Source organism: Triticum dicoccoides, chromosome 6A (assembly GCF_002162155.2).
Source record: "Triticum dicoccoides isolate Atlit2015 ecotype Zavitan chromosome 6A, WEW_v2.0, whole genome shotgun sequence".
Lineage (NCBI taxonomy): Eukaryota > Viridiplantae > Streptophyta > Magnoliopsida > Poales > Poaceae > Triticum > Triticum dicoccoides.
The window spans coordinates 493,308,713-493,326,976 of record NC_041390.1 but is presented as its reverse complement, the minus strand read 5'-3'; the positions used below and the strand labels follow the sequence as shown (position 1 = coordinate 493,326,976).

General features: G+C 49.0%; 1 protein-coding gene across 1 annotated transcript; it reads left to right on the top strand.

Annotated features, from left to right (window-relative positions):
- The first annotated feature begins 13,140 nt into the window (after window positions 1-13,140).
- On the top strand, window positions 13,141-14,061 carry LOC119317440 (E3 ubiquitin-protein ligase RHA1B-like). Its single transcript, XM_037591900.1, has one exon. The coding sequence runs from the start codon at window positions 13,227-13,229 to the stop codon at window positions 13,848-13,850; it is 624 nt and encodes a 207-aa protein (XP_037447797.1). The 5' UTR covers window positions 13,141-13,226; the 3' UTR covers window positions 13,851-14,061.
- The last annotated feature ends 4,203 nt before the right edge of the window (window positions 14,062-18,264 follow it).

Here is an 18,264-nt window from a genome sequence, read left to right as displayed (position 1 = left end):
TAATCCCCACACACGAAAGAAAGCTAGAAATGACCACCGGAGGAGAACGAAGCGCCGGAATACAAAACGGACAACGGGGAAAATGCTCGAATGCATGAGACGAACACGTATGCAAATGCAATGCACATGATGACATGATATGAGATGCATGACAAAGACAACAACACCCGGAGACAAGAACCCGAACCCGAGGAAATAAATATAACTTAACGCCGGAAACGGCAAGAGTTGGAGTACAAATTGGGAAAGTTACATCCGGGGTGTTACAGCATCGTACTTTAATGGGTACGGTGGCTGAGAGGATTTCATCCGCCAAAAGTGGGTTGCATGAGGCTTTTACGAGCCTGCTAAGAGGCTTTGAGGTATGCAAAGTAATATATAAATTTTTTGACGATACCGCACACGCTAGGTGTGCTCTATATAGATAGTAGCCCCTGAGACTCTGGTTGCTGTCCAGAAGTGGCAAACAGAGGATCATAGTCCCAGGTAATGATCGCGCTGCTTTCATGTGCAGGCGGCTGAGGGTCCGGTGGCTGGCCGAACTGCTGAGTTTGCCGGACTGAGGCGGCAACTTAACGAGGCAGATGCCGACATTGTGCTTGTGAACAAGCGGCTTGACGAGGTACAGGGTATGTATTTTTGGGTGGTCAACAAATATTAAAAGGAGCATGATGCTATTATTTATAATATGTTGTGACTGCAGATGGAGCTGCGGCTGTGGAGACCCTTCGGGTGGAACTTGCCCGAGCCAAGGAACAAGCAAGGAGAAGTGATGCGGCCACCCTAAAGGCGGACGAAGACTTAAGAGCCGAACAGGCTTCTCGTCGCCAGAGCAAAGATAAAATAGCCAAGATGGCTGTTGAGCTGAAAGATGCTGCCGACCGATATGAGCTTCTTGAAAAGGAAAGCCAAGCGAAAGCGGCTGATTTGAAGAAAGCCATGGAAGCAGCCAAGGAAACCCGTTCTGAAATCAGAGCGGCGAAGTAGGAGCTCCGTCAAGCCGGAGATATCACGGCTGGGAAGCCCTTTTTGTTGCGGTCAAAGTTCATAAATCCGAAATATGCCCCTCTGGATCAATTATGGAGTGCTGCAGACGCGTATTCGGACTTGGCAATGAGTGCTGCTGATGCGACTGAGTTTTTCAAAAATCAGAAAGATCATGAAGTGGAGAGGTTGTTCTGGTCGCAGTTCAGCGCTCCAACACGTCCGCTGCTGTTGAATGAACAAATGGCCGAGTGAGCCAAGCTCCATAGGTTGTCTGGATTTGCCATGAGGTCTGTCGTGGATCATCTTTGGCCGAAGGGGCCAAGGCCGAATAGTTATTTTGGTTTAGTGCAATGATTCCTTGGTGTTGTGCCGCATATCGACGTTGTAAAGAGGTCGGCGTGCATAGAGGGTGCGCGGATGGCTCTTTCCCGTGTTAAGACATACTGGGCAGAGATGGAGACCACCGCTATTGCGACCCAGGATCCGGCCGTAGGCCAGGTCTCGGCTGAGCACTATTTTGAAGAAGTCCTAGAAGGCGCTCGTGTAATAGAGGCTCAGTGCTCAAAGAGTATCATGTTCGAGTGACATGTATGCCAATTGTAAAAAACAATGCTATTTGGATTATAAAGGCTGTATTTATACTTTTACCTGAAAGTATTATGATGCCTCCTGTGCGGCCGTTTATGTATGCATATAACCTGAAAGTTTGCAGTCGTCACCTTCAGCCCCCACGCATATAATGCGGGGGTGTTTGGAAAAGCGCGTGTTCACACTAGACCCAACGTCTTGGTCCATTAAGGAGGTGATAGCGCGGCGAACAAGGCAATCGGACTATATAGCTTTAACACTTTCACTTAGCCATAGGAGTTTGACGGTGGGGCTACTATATAGCCCCTGGTACTTCTGCGCTCATCCGAACACGGTGCGCGTACATACATGACCGGAAAACCGGTCCTTCGTTAATGCGGAGGAATCGCGAAGATTCCGCTGAGTCATCGAGTGGTTGACCAATCTCGCGCTTTATCAGGACAGTCAGTTTTCGGCTTTCTCTACTGAGATGTTCATCCAGATGAACCAGGGCACAATCGTAGTAGTTCTCCCGGTGCCACCTTAGCCGATAGAGCGGAACGTAAGGTAGCAAAACACGGGAGCCGGGCAAACCAAACTATTGACCAAAGACATGATTCGGAGCTGATGCATATAAGGCCAAACTTGCGACACCAAACTCTCCGTAAGGTGTTCGGGCTTTGCATCATATACTGGGCTGAGAAACGCCCTCAATTATGAGCCCTTAATTTCCACATACTTGCATTAGTTTGACGTGACAAAATGTCAATAATGCCAGCATCCCTTTTGGTTGTGTTGAGTATCCGGAGGGAGTGAAGCAACAAGAGACAGTAAAAAAGGTTTACACATGGTCTTAATCTAAAAAGAAACCTTTGAGTGGGGCCCTGCTGCATGTCTGCGCATGTGTCTCCGTTGTGCTGTATCCTGGAAGGGTGTAGCACGATGATCATCTGTAAAAGAGAAAAACCCAGGTGAAAGTCTTCGTGCGAAAAATTGGTTATTCTTAATGAACCATTAAAATGCAATTTTAAATAGGGTCAGGCCGAACTGTAGCCCTTTTTACATGTGGGAAGCCCCTAGCACCACCTATGGGGGTATGTCCATCGACCCGATCTCAGGCTTACCTGAGCTGTTACAGCTAGTGGTGCACCGGACTCGTCTAACCGTGTCCGCCGTCTTGACGACTGATCATTTCTTCTGGTTGGAGAGGTCGTTCAGTGGTTGGCTACTAGAGCCGCCACATATTCCTCCCTACGTGAGGAATGCTCTGTGTTTCCGCTAACTATGATGATGCCCTTGGACCAGGCATCTTAAATTTAAGATAAGCGTAATGCGGTACTGCATTAAAACAAGGAAGGCCGTTCTCCCGAGTAGTGCATGACGGCCGCTTTGGAATGGAGTGATGTCGAAGGTTAATTCTTCACTTCGGAAGTTGTCGGAAGAACCGAATACAACCTCTAGTACTAGAGAGCCCGTACAATGGGTCACTGGGCCTGGTATTACTCCTTTAAAGGTAGTATTTGCTTTGGTTGATTCTTGTCGGGTCTATCCCCATTTTGCGGACGGTGTCCTGATATATCAGATTAAGACTACTGTCGCCGTCCATAAGGACTCGGGTGAGATGATATCTGTTAATTATTGGGTCTAGCACCAAGGCAGCCGATCCTCCCTGCCGGATATTAGTCGGGTGATCCCTTCAATCAAAAGTGATCGGGCAGGCCGACCAAGGGTTGAACTTGGGGGTGACGGGCTCTATAGCGTATACGTCTCGGGGTGCACGCTGGCGCCTCCTCTTCGGTATGTGGGTTGCGTAAATCATGTTCACTGTTTTGACCTCTGGTGGGAATTTTTCTATCCCCCAGTGTTCGGCTAGCGAGGCTCATCCTCGTCTTCGCTTGGTGTCTCCCTCCGCTTGCGTTCGACGTTTAGCTTGCCGGCTTGCTTGAAGACCCGACATTCTCTGTTGGTGTGGTTCGCCGGTTTGTCGGAGGTGCCATGAATCTGACATAATCTGTCTAGAATCTTGTTTAGGCTGAACGGTCCATCTCTGTTGCCTTTAAATGGCTTTTTTCATTGACCGGGTCGAGAGCCCCTGAATCCAGCGTTTACCGCCGTGTTGTCTGGGCTGTCTTCATTGTTTCGACGCTTGCTTTTATTGCGTCGCGGTTTCCCGTTGCCATCCCTGACTTCGAATGTGGCTGGGTTGCAGGTGCCGCTACGGGCTAGCCAATTGTCTTCGCCCGCGCAAAAGCGGGTCATGATGCTTGTTAGGGCTGTCATTGTCCTCGGTTTCTCCTGGCCGAGGTGTCTAGCGAGCCATTCATCCCGGACACTGTGCTTGAAAGCCGCTAAGGCTTCGCCATCCGGGCAGTCAACGATTTGATTCTTCTTCGTGAGAAATCTGATCCAAAGCTTTCGGGATGACTCTCCAGGCTGTTGAATTATGTGACTTAAATCGTCTGCGTCCGGCGGTTGGACATAGGTCCCTTAAAAATTGGCCCTAAAAGCATCCTCAAGCTCCTCCCAGCTTCCAATTGAGTTTTCGGGGAGGCTTTTCAGCCAGTGTCGAGCTGGTCCTTTCAACTTGACGGGTAGGTATTTGATGGTGTGGAGATCATCTTCGCTAGCCATGTCGATGTGAAGGATAAAGTCCTCAATCCAGACCCTAGGGTCTGTCATTCCGTCGTATGCCTCTATGTTCACGGGTTTGAATCCCTCTGGAAATTTGTGGTCCATCACCTCATCGGTGAAGCATAGGGGGTGCGCGGCACCCCTGTATTTTGATGTGTCATGGCATTCTTCGGACGGTTGTAGTGTTTGGTTTTGATTCCGAGCTGTTATTCGGTCAGTATAGTCATTTGGGCGGCCATGATCCTGTGCCGGAGCATGCTTCCTAGATCCATAGATGGACCTAGTCATACCGGCTTTTTTGTGCGGGTCTTCACGTAAATCATGTGCTGACTTGTGTGCGGCGTCGTTAGCCGCTCTGTCGCGGCCACGGGGTGGTTGATCCGGCTGGTCGGCCATTTTATTTTTCGGCTGAATGGGCTCTAAAGCCTCGTCATCAAATTCAGGCAGCAGCTTGTGCTTTGGATAGCTCTTTGTGTGGCGACTGCCGCCATAATTTTCTTCAGTGTCAAGCACTTTGTTCCATCTGCTGCTGAGCGTGTTATGCGCGGCCTTAAGCCTTTGCTTCTGTTTCTTCAGGCTCCTCGCGGTGGCGATAAGCCTTCTATGGAGGTTCTCTTGTTCCAAGTGCCTTTCCGAGATGATGTGTGCATCGTCGTCCGGACTGTTCTCCTCTCTGGATACAGGTTGAAGAGCTTTACCCTCGGCGTCGCCGTGATCGGACAGCGGCTCTGTACTATGTTCGCCGTCCGCTGGCTCACCCTGCTCCATCGCTGGGTCTGTGTGGTCGTCGTTTCCCTTGGAGTCGACCGGGGTATTATTCTTTCTTGCGCTGTTATCGCTGTTTTTGCTGAGGCGGGATTTGGAGCGGTGCCTACGTCGTCACTTTGGTTGCTTCTCGAGGGGACTATCCTTCGCTGCATCCTCCCGTTCCTCGTCGTTGTTTTCTGTGGGTGTATCCACCATGTATATATCGTGTGATGAAGTGGCTGTCCAGCGCCCTGTGGGCGGTGGTTCCTGTTTCTCTCCTGCATCGTTGTCCATACCATCGATGTCTTCGGAGTCGAAATCAAGCATGTCGGTTAAGTCATTGACAGTGGCTATTAAGTGGGTGGCGGGTGGGGAACGAATTCCTTCATCGTCCGCTTCCCACTCGAGCCATACATAGTTTGACCGAGGGTTTCCTGATAAGGAGAGAGATCTCAATGAATCTAGCACATCGCCCAAGGGCGAATGCTGAAAAATATCTGCGGAGGTAAACACCATGATCGGTGCCCAATCAGATTGGATAGGCACGGACGCAGGCGGTTCGGAGCCTGTGGCCCGGGAAGAATCCAAGGGTCCAATAACACAGGTCTCATAGGAGGTGGAGTCAGTATTCAGCTCTATCGCTGCTGAGTGTGCAGCTTCCGTGGCGGGGTCCAACCACCCGTCCTCGGACGGCACGATCTCCTCCGGATTGAGGGCCGGAGTAGCCACAGGTGTGATCTCCCGAACACCGTCCGACGGTAGAGCTAAGTCATGCTCGTCGTGACTGTGCAGCGCACCTGACCTGGGCTCGAATCCGTCGAAGATCAAGTCTCCGCGTATGTCGGCAGTATAGTTCAAACTTCCAAACCTGGCCTGATGGCCAGGGGCGTAGCTCTCGATCTGCTCCAGATGGCCAAGCGAGTTGGCCCGCAGTATGAAGCCACCGAATACGAAGATCTGTCGGGGAGAAAAACCTCACCCTTGATTGCATCGTTACCGATGATTGAAGGAGCCATCAAGCCTTTATCATGACGGCACAGTGGAACTCTCAATGAAAGCACCAATGTCGGTGTCAAAACTGGCGGATCTCGGGTAGGGGGTCCCGAACTGTGCGTCTAAGGCTGATGGTAACAGGAGGCGGGGGACACAATGTTTACCCAGGTTCGGGCCCTCTCGATGGAGGTAATACCCTACTTCCTGCTTGATTGATCTTGATGATATGAGTATTACAAGAGTTGATCTACCACGAGATCGTAGAGGCTAAACCCTAGAAGCTAGCCTATGATTATGATTGTTGTTGTCCTACGGACTAAACCCTCCAATTTATATAGACAACGGAGGGGGCTAGGGTTACACAGAGTCGGTTACAAGGGAGGAGATCTACATATCCGAATTGCCAAGCTTGCCTTCCACGCAAAGGAGAGTCCCACCCGGACACGGGACGAAGTCTTCAATCTTGTATCTTCATAGTCCAACAGTCCGGCCAAAGTATATAGTCCGGCTGTCCGAGGACCCCCTAATCCAGGACTCCCTCAGTGGGGCCTCCTGCCTCACCCCAAACACGCAGCCGGTCGGCCTCCATGGACGAACCAGCAGGAACGCCTGAAAGCGGTGGGGCGCTCGAAGGCGCCGCCGACGTCGGTCGCGCCCCACCGCACAGAGACAGCAACGTACCGAGGGAGGGGAGTGCATGGGCCACCTGCCCGAACTCCCCACCCACCACGGGATGGGTGGCCACCCTAGGCGCCCCAGGTGAAAAAGGCTCCGAGGCCACCCGCCCCGAACCCCCTCCAAACGACAGAGCCGCCACCTGCAGCTCCGGCATCACGAGAGGAGAAGAGAGTGTCGAGGCCACCTGCCCCGGACCCCCTCCTGAAGGTTAGACCGCCACCACTGAGACCTCGTCCACCACGAGAAGAGAAGAGGGCGCCGGGGCCACCTGCTCCGAGCCCCCTTCAGAAGGCGGAACCACCCCCTGCAGCTCCGGCACCATGAAAGAAGAAGAGAGAGCTGAGGCCACCTGCCCCGGACCCCCTCCCGAAGGTAAGACCTCCACCACCGGAACCTCGTCCTGAGGAGAGTCAACGTGATGTGTATGGGGGAGTGGCCACCTGCATAGACTCCTCCTCCTCTCCCCTGACCGAGATCGGCGATGCCCCAAGGACGGGGCTCACAGCATCCTCAAAATCCAAAGCACGTAACGCTTGCTCAAAAACCTCGTCAGACTCCACCCGATCACTCCAAAGTCTCAGAGGCGCAGAAGCAGGCTCGAAAGACCCAAATCTCATAGAAGTCATAGGCACCGAGGAGGGTGGTACCGTCCCATCCCCGGGCGTCTGAGAATCAGACCCCGGTCCATTGGACAACTTTCGTCCAGAATCATCGACCGATGCCTCATTAGCTCCCGAACTGTCATCTCCCTCATGCATATCAACATCAGTCCCGTTAGCCGCCTCGGCGAACAGACTCTCATCCTCAAACTCAATCACGAGATTAAAAATCTGGCCTCGATATGTCCACTTGATCACATCAGGCACGAACTCAATATCCAGAACACTAACCAGCAGTCGGGCTACCCCGCGAGCTCTGGTAAAAGCCATATCCACTCTCTCAGTTTTCCCCACCATAATGCCCAAGCTATCCACGACCCTAGCATTCTGCATCGGCTTCGAGGGAGCCCCGGAAAAACGCAGCCAAACCTGAGTAAGAGGCTTACCCTGAGGCTCGACCTGCATTCACGTTAAATAGGGCATCATCTAAATCCGTTGAGACGACGCCATATGAACTATGGTTTGGCAAGAAACCAAAGTTGTCGTTTCTTAAAGTTTGGGGTTGCGATGCATATGTGAAAAAGTTTCATCCTGATAAGCTCAAACCCAAATCGGAGAAATGTGTCTTCATAGGATACCCAAAGGAGACAGTTGGGTACACCTTCTATCACAGATCCAAAGGCAAGACATTCGTTACTAAGAATGGATCCATTCTAGAGAAGGAGTTTCTCTCGAAAGAAGTGAGTGGGAGGAAAGTAGAACTTGATGAGGTAACTCTACCTGCTCCCTTATTGGAAAGTAGTTCATCACAGAAATCTGTTCCTGTGACTCCTACACCAATTAGTGAGGAAGCTAACAATGACGATCACGCAACTTCAGATCAAGTTACTACCGAACCTCGTAGGTCAATCAGAGTGAGATCAGCACCAGAGTGGTACGGTAATCCTGTTCTGGATGTCATGTTACTTGACCATGACGAACCTATGAACTATGAGGAAGCGATGATGAGCCCAGATTCCGCGAAATGGCTTGAGGCCATGAAATCTGAGATGGGATCCATGTATGAGAACAAAGTATGGACTTTGATTGACTTGCCCGATGATCGGTGAGTCATTAAGAACAAAATGGATTTTCAAGAGGAAGACGGACACTGATAATAGTGTTACTATCTACAAATCTCAAATTGTCGCAAACTGTTTTTGACAAGTTCAAGGTGTTGACTACGATGAGATTTTCTCACTCGTATCGATGCTTAAAAGTCTGTCCGAATCATGTTAGCAGTTGCCACATTTTATGAAATCTAGAAAATGGATGTCAAAACTGCATTCCTTCATGGATTTCTTGAAAGAAGAGTTGTATATGATGCAACCAGAAGGTTTTGCCGATCCTAAAGGTGCTAACAAAGTGAGCAAGCTCCAGCGATCCATCTATGGACTGGTGCAAGCATCTCAGAGTTGGAATATATGCTTTGATTACAGACTTGTGGTGAAGCTTATATTTACAAGAAAGTGAGTGGGAGCACTACAACATTTCTAATAAGTATATGTGAATGACATATTGTTGATCGGAAATAATGTAGAATTTTCTGGAAAGCATAAAGGAGTGTTTGAAAAGAGTTTTTCAAAGAAATACCTCGATGAAGCTGCTTACACATTGAGAATCAAGATCTATAGAGATAGATCAAGACGTTTGATAAGTTTTTTCAATGAGTACATACCTTGACAAGATTTTGAAGTAGTTCAAAATGGAATAGTCAAAGAAGGCGTTCTTGCCTGTGTTGCAAGGTGTGAAGTTGAGTAAAGACTCAAAACCCGACCACATCAGAAAATAGAAAGAGAATGAAAAGTCATTCCCTATGCCTCAGTCATAGGTTCTATAAACTATGCTATGCTGTTTGCCAGTCCTATTGTATACCTTAGCATCTTTCTGGCAAGGAAGTACAATAGTGATCTAGGAGTAGATCACTGGACAGCGGTCAAAATTATCCTTAGAGGACTAAGGAAATATTTCTCGATTATGGAGGTGATAAAAAGAGTTCGTCGTAAAGAGTTAGGTCGATGCAAGCTTTTTACATCGATCTAGATGACTCCAAGTCTTGATCTAGATACATACTGAAAGTGGGAGCAATTAGCTAGAGTAGCTCCGTGCAGAGCATTGTAGACATACAAATTTGCAAAATACATACGGATCTGAATGTTGCAGACTCGTAGACTAAACTTTTCTCACAAGCAAAACATGATCTCTCTTTGGGTGTTAATCACATAGCGATGTGAACTAGATTATTGACTCTAGTAAACCCTTTGGGTATTAGTCACATGGAGATGTGAACTAATCACATAAAGATGTGAACTAGATTATTGACTCTAGTGCAAGTGGGAGACAAAAGGAAATATGCCCTAGAGGCAATAATAATTATTATTTATTTCCTTATATCATGATAAATGTTTATTATTCATGCTAGAATTGTATTAACCGGAAACTTAGTACATGTGTGAATACATAGACAAACAGAGTGTCACTAGTATGCCTCTACTTGACTAGCTCGTTGAATCAAAGATGGTTAAATTTCCTAGCCATAGACATGAGTTGTCATTTGATTAACGAGATCACATCATTAGAGAATGATGTGATTGACTTGACCCATTCCGTTAGCTTAGCACGATGATCGTTTAGTTTGTTGCTACTGTTTTCTTCATGACTTATACATGTTCCTGTGACTATGAGATTATGAAACTCCCGAGTACCGGAGGAACACTTTGTGTGCTACCAAACATCAAAACGTAACTGGGTGATTATAAAGGTGCTCTACAGGTGTCTCCAATGGTGCTTGTTGAGTTGGCATAGATCAAGAATAGGATTTGTCACTCCGATTGTCGGAGAGGTATCTCTGGGCCCTCTCGGCAATGCACATCACTATAAGCCTTGCAAGCAATGTGATTAATGAGTTAGTTTTGGGATGATGCATTACAGAACGAGTAAAGAGACTTGCCGGTAACGAGATTGAACTAGGTATGAGGATACCGACGATCGAATCTCAGGCAAGTAACATACCGATGACAAAGGGAACAACATATGTTGTTATGCGGTTTGACCGATAAAGATCTTCGTAGAATAGGTAGGAACCAATATGAGCATCCAGGTTCCGCTATTGGTTATTGACCGAAGACATGTCTCGGTCATGTCTACATAGTTCTCGAACCCGTAGGGTCCGCACGCTTAAAGTTCTGTGATGATCGGTATTATGAGTTTTTGTGTTTTGATGTACCGAAGGTAGTGCGGAGTCCCGGATGAGATAGGGGACATGGTGAGGAGGCTCGAAATGGTCGAGACGTACAAATCGATATATTGGACAACTATATTCGAACATCGGAAAGGTTCCGAGTGATTCGGATATTTTTCGGAGTACCGGGGAGTTACGGAAATACGGGGAAGAAGTATTGGGCCTCAATGGGCCAAGTGGTGGAAGAGAGGAGGCAGGGCACGCGGCCCCCCTAGCCCAAACCGAATTGGCCTAGGGGGCCCGCCCCCCTTTCCTCCTTTTCCTCCCTCTCCTTCCTTCTCCCCTTCCCCCTTCCTTTCCTCCTCCTAGTAGGAGTAGGAAAGGGGAGTCCTCCTCCTAGGAGGAGGACTCCTCGTCCCGGCGCGCCCTACAGGGCCGGCCGGCCTCCCCCTTGCTCCTTAATATACGGGGGCAGGGGGCACCCTAGAACACACAAGTTGATCATTGATCTCTCCTAGCCGTGTGCGGTGCCCCCCTCCATCATAATCCACCTCGGTCATACTGTAGCGGTGCTTAGGCGAAGCCCTGCGACGGTAGCTTCATCAACATCATCACCACGCTGTCGTGCTGATGAAACTCTTCCTCGAGCTCTACTGGATCGTGAGTTCGCGGGACGTCACCGAGCTGAACGTGTGCTAAACGCGGAGGTGCCGTACGTTCGGTACTGAGGATCGGTCGATCATGAAGACGTACGACTACATCAACCGCGTTGTCATAACGCTTCCGCTTAATGGTCTACGAGGGTACGTGGACGACACTCTCCCCTCTCGTTGCTATGCATCACCATGATCTTGCGTGTGTGTAGGAATTTTTTTGAAATTACTACGTTCCCCAACACATCCTTATATCGGATATCCAATTAGGGTATGTCGATAAATCTCATTTTGAAAAACTCCACGAAAGACCTTTATCTGGTGCTTGTAATTCCATATTGATTCGAAGCTTGGCCTATTCATCATGATAAGTTCATGGGAGTTCCAAATAACCTATAAGCACAACAAAACAAGGAAAACTAATAAAAAACTAAAACTAAAGACTATGCAATGCTTGTGTTGAAACTAGTGCAAACTGGAAATCATGCATAATGGACATATGAATGGTATGAATGGTTCAATGGGACATGATATATGAAGTTATTATGCAACAAATGAGCTTTAAGATGAATTAAAAAATAGAGCGATCAGTAGCTTCATCTCGTAGTTCCAAAGAACTTCCATGTTGTAATTTTTTCGCTTAATTATTGCACGTAAACGAATAGATCTCTACCTATTTAGTGTACTGTGTAACCTTTTTCATGTGTGACTATTAACTTAATCAGCACAAATTGGGTTGGATGTTGCAACTAAACACAACGTATTGCATGAGCCCTGTCCAAAATACCGAAATACGGGCAACAAAACCCAGTGTAGAAATTGATGCAATGTGAGCTGCCAAACAAAGTGGAGAACACAACCCAAAGGTTGTTTGCCCTAGCCAGGCTCCACAGAGCCAGGCTCATCGAAAACGTGAATATGATGCAAGTAACCAAACATGATCTGGATGTTTGGTAGCATTTAAACTCGGTCTTTTTGTTAGTCGATCGAATATTACCACCTTGCTTTCGGTGAATCTTTTTGACAAATAACTAAATATTAAGCCTAAAATGATATAGATTCATAGTTTTGCGTGTCCAATGTGGCACTATAAAACCATATACAGGTTTTCGAAAATAAGTAGGTCAACGCCACATGACAACGTCTGTAAGTGCTCGTTTCATGACACGTCTCAGTTCTACATTTGGAAAGTCACATGCTACTTTGCTGGTAACAGTAAATCCAGGGAGCAGATCCAAAAGAATTAGACCTCTCCCAATGGCTAGTATCATAAGTTAATATCCCACAATATGATATGAGTAATAAGTATATGATACTACCACAATGCATAGTACTCATTTATTTTATTATTTATGTAAACTAATACTAATATCTCGTTTATTATGATACAGTATCATGATATGATTTAGTATCTTCTCTTTCCCTTTTTTCTTGATATGTCATGCTATTCATCTATATCTATAATAAACCAATATAAGACTCAAATGGGCAGATCAAACAAATCACGGCCATCAAACCAGGTCAATCCAACGACTCAGGTTGCTTCGATGATGAGCGCTCAACACATTTAGCATGCTATTAATATGATACCAAATATCATTTCTAAATAGCATGCAAATAATATCCTACACCTAATATCTGCACATAATTAATATATTGTTTGATATTAATGTGCATTGCATGTACGAATTTACTAGTTTGACCAAAAACATTACTACCCAAGGATGCATGATACTACCACCCCGCTGCGGAAGAGGCGGGGGTGGACGGGGCGAGAACGAAAGCAAAGCTACGCAGCACGCCACAGTGTGGACCTACCTACCCGTGGTTCTCACCGGGCCAGCCGGTGGCGCATCAGCCCGCCGTCCAAGCCTCAGGCGGGCCAACACGCACACCCACGTCCCAACCAACTACCGCCGCCCGAGGCAACACCCACACTCGTCGAGCTTTCCGCGTTATTCCCCTCCCCCTCCCCACTCGTCTCCCTCCCTACCTCCCTCCTCCCCTCACTGGCTGACCCGCGCTTTATATAAGAGCCCCACTGCCACTGTGTGAGTGTGTCACCCGGCCTCTCCCGACTCGCCTGCCTCCGCCCTGCTCCGCGACACGCGCGCACGCCTCGCACGCCCCGAGCCAGCCAAGATCGACGCCATGGGCTTCCCCGTGGGGTACTCGGAGCTGCTGCTCCCCCGGCTGCTCCTGCAGGCGCTCCTCCTCCTCGGCCACCTCCACCGCCTCCTCCTCTGGGCCTTCCACGCCGTCGGCCTGGGCGACCTCATCGACCTCGGCGGCAGCGCGCCCGTGCCCACGGCGGAGGAGGCGCAGTGGCACGCGCACCACGGACCGGCGCCCTCGCCCTCGCCCTCGCTGCAGCACCGGCGGCCCGACTTCCGCGCGCTGCCGCCGATGGCCGCCGTCGAGGAGGCGCTCCCCGTGCTGCGGTTCGACGAGCTGCTGGCGTCCTCCCCGTCCGTGTGCGGCGACGGCGACTGCGCCGTCTGCCTCTGCGGCATCGGCGGCTGCCACGAGGTGCGGCGGCTGCCCAACTGCCGCCACGTCTTCCACCGCGGCTGCATCGACCGCTGGATGGGCCACGGGCAGCGCACCTGCCCGCTCTGCCGCGCCCCGCTCATGCCCGGCGACGCGCTCTGGGCCGACCTCCCGGACGCCTCCGACTACGACATGTCCTACCCGTCCCCGCTGCCGCTGGCGGCCACCCCGACCCTGCTGCGCCCGCACGAGCTGCTGCTCAACGGCCTGGGCGGCTTCCAGTGAGCTCTGAAGCCAGCGCGCTGACTTGTACATAGGCGCCGCGCCGCCACGGAGAGACGGAGAAGACCGCCGGAGATCGATCATTCTAAGCAAAGAGTAGAGTACTCCTAGGAGCTATGTAGGCCGATTCCATCTTCCAGGCCCGTGGAGCTGTGGATCTTTTTTTGCAGATTGAAAGCAAACCTGTCGAGCTATGAATATCGTGTTTGCCACATTCGGATCGTCTTGCCATTCCCCTTTCTAGCGCGCAGCCACGATCTGCCTGCGGATGCGGCGAGACCAGGAAAGTCTCGCTCGCGCAGATGCTTCTTCGGACCTTCCGGATTCGCTCGCGCCGACGCGTGATCGTGCTTGACCTATCTGGCAGGTAAAGGGCATGAATACAATATGTGTGTTGTCGATGCGCGGCGTCGGTCTCGACAGTGATAGGTTACTGGCGGCCCCGGCCTTGGCCGGACAGGCACTGCTGATTATTTCTATCTCATGTGGAGTACTACTGGTAGTAGGAGTACGTAGCTGCGCTGATCATTCGTAAACGGGTGCAGTGCAGTGGCCCATCGTGAAAGCCGCCACCGTGTGTGCATAAACAAAGCAAGAAAATCCTGGAAGCTGCCCCCCTTCCTTCCTGCTTCACTCGGCGAGGCTTCTCCACGAGTCTCAGCCAAGGACACCAATCACAATGCCACAAGGGGCTGTGACTTGTTTGGAAACGAGTGAGGGTGAGCTAATTATTGGTGAAACTATTCCTTGTTTAACACTATTTTAGATTTGGTTTTCTTATTTGTCATTGAATATTTTTTCTTCCCTATCTAACAACGAGTCTAAATTTTATGACTTTTATGATATCTTCGTTCATTTGGAGCTTAAATGACATCTAAAAAAATATTTTATCCCTCATGTTGTATGTGTGTGTGCGGGACAATAGCACACAAACAACATCAGTGCGGGCAGTAGCGCATGCACACAATGCACACACACAAACACGCAACAGCACACACGCATGCACGCGTAGCAGCACACATGCACATACGCACGCACACGCGGCAGCACACACACAACATCAGTAGCGCACACATGTGTGTGCACACACAGCAGCACGCACGCACGCCGCACAAACATACCACATAAAGGATAACATGGTCTTTTCAGATGTTATTTAGACTTAAAATGGATAGAAGTATCATAAAATGCGATAATTCATCCTAGAGCCCGGGCTCAGCTGCTCCCGGTCAGAAAAAATTCAAAATAAATACTAGAAAAATCCAAAAAAATCCAAAAAAAATTGTGTGGTAGATAATTTGTTGCGTGAGGCCCGCTCCAAATTTCAATTCATTTGGATATCTGAGTAGGTGTCGGCAAAAAAGACAAATCGGGTCAAAACAGCTTATGAACAGTAAACTTTTTTACAGACCTTGATTTTGTCTTTTTTGCACAGACTTGCTCAAATGTCCAAACGAGTTGAATTTTTCAGCGAACCTCACGCATCTAATTATCTATCACACAAAAAAAATTTGGAATTTTTTGAATTTTTTTGTATTTGTTTTGATTTTTTCCGTGAGCAAGGGTGCAGCCGAGCCCGGATGCAGATTCGCCGCACTCCATAAAATGCATAAAATTTAGGCTTGTTAGATAGGAAAGAAATTATTTGTCAATATCAAATAGGACATATAAAATTGAAACATGATGTTAAATAAGGGGTTCTTTCATTATTTGTTGAGGTGAGTGCTCCAAATGAACCAGGTTGAGGATTGGCGAACGGGAATAGAGACGAGAAGCCCTGAGGTCCACAGGTATCACCATCACATACATGGGACGTTGAGGTTTTGGACCAACATGCTTTTGACGTGCTACTATGAGGGTGGCCTACGCGACTAATTTTTGTATCCAAGAAAGTGACAAATATCCACGTAGTTTTGTTTTCTAGGAGTAATTACACTCAAAACTGTAAAATACACTCACACTCGTGGTTCTTAATTTAAAGATAATGAAGGAGGATTACTTTTTTTAATGTTAGCAGGAGAACTGCTAAATTCATTGAATCGATAGAAGGTTGGTCCAGTTTATGAGGGAAACTGGACCCAAAAATCATACAGACGATGCCTTTCAGCATACAACATGCAACACACATCCTCGCAAGCCACGGGTCCCTTTGACCGAATCCACCTCCAGGACGATGCCCCCAAGAGATAACGCGACGCCGCATACCGCCGCCATCGTCCGATCTAAACTAGATCAAGGGTTTCCCTGGAGCACGTCGGGAAAGGCAAGGTGAGAACAACTACATCGATGCAATGAGGGAGCCATGCCTGAAGGCACCACCATCAATGACTCCGCCACAACCGGAGCACGACTTTCGTTGGCAGTCTCACCTACAAAGCCCGAACCCAGGATCCGACCAGCCTGCACACTGAACCACTACCCCTGCCTCCACGGCCAACCGCACCTCCCCGACAAGCTCGACATGCTTCTAACCTTGCACCCGTGTCCCCCGCTGGACGAAGGATGCAACCCATAGGGGCGCTATTCTTCTCCCATCGGAAGGATGCAACCAAGCAAGACGCCATTCGTCTCCCCGAGGATGCAACGTCTGTCGACCATTCATCTCCCGACGGAGGATGCAACAACTGCAGCGAGGCCATTCCTCTCCCTCCAGCTACCACCATCTCGTCCTCCCACCCGAGGCCGCGTTGAGCTTTCCGAACCACCATCAGGAGGATGCAACACCGAGCAAGGGTGCCATTCATCTCCCACAGCTTCTCCAGCACGGCTTGTGGTCGGCAGCAACGCCGATGCTCGCACCCATCCCACGCCCAACACGCCGCAGATCCGCACAAGGAACAACGCCTAAGCAACACGCGCACTCGCCGCCATGGATCTGACTGTAGCCACACATCTACCGCGCCAAACGCAGCCGAGCGCGAACCGTAAACATACCATGGCGCGAATCACAACCAGCACTCGCGGACAACCAGCGAGCAGACGAGCTCCTAGGCACCCCTCACACAAACTACACAGCGTAGCTCGCGCCTGTCCGCGCGCAACACCACTCCTCCCCTCCACACGCCTGCCGGCAGCCGCGCCAGATCTGCGCCACCCCGCGCAGCTCCACTCTCCCCTCCACCTCGCGCGCTGGCATCTGTGCCAGATCCGCCAGTGCCATGGCGCACCAACGCCACGCCCTCCCACCTTCGCGCACGCCGCTGACCGCGTCGTCGGCCAGCCTCCATGAATCCGACGGCGCCTCGTTGAGATCCGCATCTCCGTGGTCGAGCCGCCCACACGCTACTCGTGCTCCTCGCGAGACGGAGAACGGCCCGCTGCCACTGACACTGCACATGCTTTGCCCGGCGGTGCACTTCGACGGCGGCGAGGGAGGTAGGGTGAGGTGGGTGGGTGGCAGCGACGACGATTTAGGGGTTCTCTTGGGCCGCTGTCGAGAGCGACACGGGAGTCAGGGTGGACTCGATAGTCTAGTCTGTTTTCTTTTTTCAGCAGATGTTTTATTGATATAATACTAGGAGGATTACTTTCTGACCTCTACAAGATGCACACAACCAAATTATATTTAAATGATGCTCAAGACGTTAATCAAAACGACTTACAAATAGCAATGCATGGTGGAAAACAATGGAAAATCCCGCAAACAAAAGTATATCAACGCACACTGGTCGTAAGGCTGATCATAGCAGGATAGATTGAACATTGTCTTTCGAAATATAGCGAGATATGGCAACAAGTTTGCTCATGAATTAGCCAAGCAAACCTAGATCAGTGGTATGGGGGCAGTCTATATGGGCCAACTACCACTGGATTTGGTGATGCTGGTGCTATCTAATTGCAATGACTATGATGATATTTTAATATAATTGCAATCTTTCCCCTAAAAAACATAAGTAGTAACATGCATGCCATATAAGCAAAAATATGATGTGGCAAGTAATTAATGAAGAGAGATGCAAATAGAATAACATATGTTACCATCACATAGAGGTTCCCAATGTAAAATGACTTTATGAAGTAATAAGACTGATCATAATGGGGAGTAACTTAGACTAATTGCATGCATATGTTACTACTTTTATAGTGGGGAGTAACATATGTGTGGTGTCATGCAACACTTAGTTTATTACTCACTCCGCCCGATGAAGAGTGTAGGTTTGAGTTCAAAATTTGTTCACAAAAAAGTGTACTTCTATCTTCCCAATGCACTTTAAATTATTTTCTCTCATCACATGGTAATCAAGGCCAATAACATGTTGGAAATATGCCCTAGAGGCAATAATAAAATGGTTATTATTATTTTTCCTTGTTCATGATAATTGTCTATTGTTCATGCTATAATTGTGTTATCCGGAAATCGTAATACATGTGTGAATACATAGACCACAACATGTCCCTAGTGACCCTCTAGTTGACT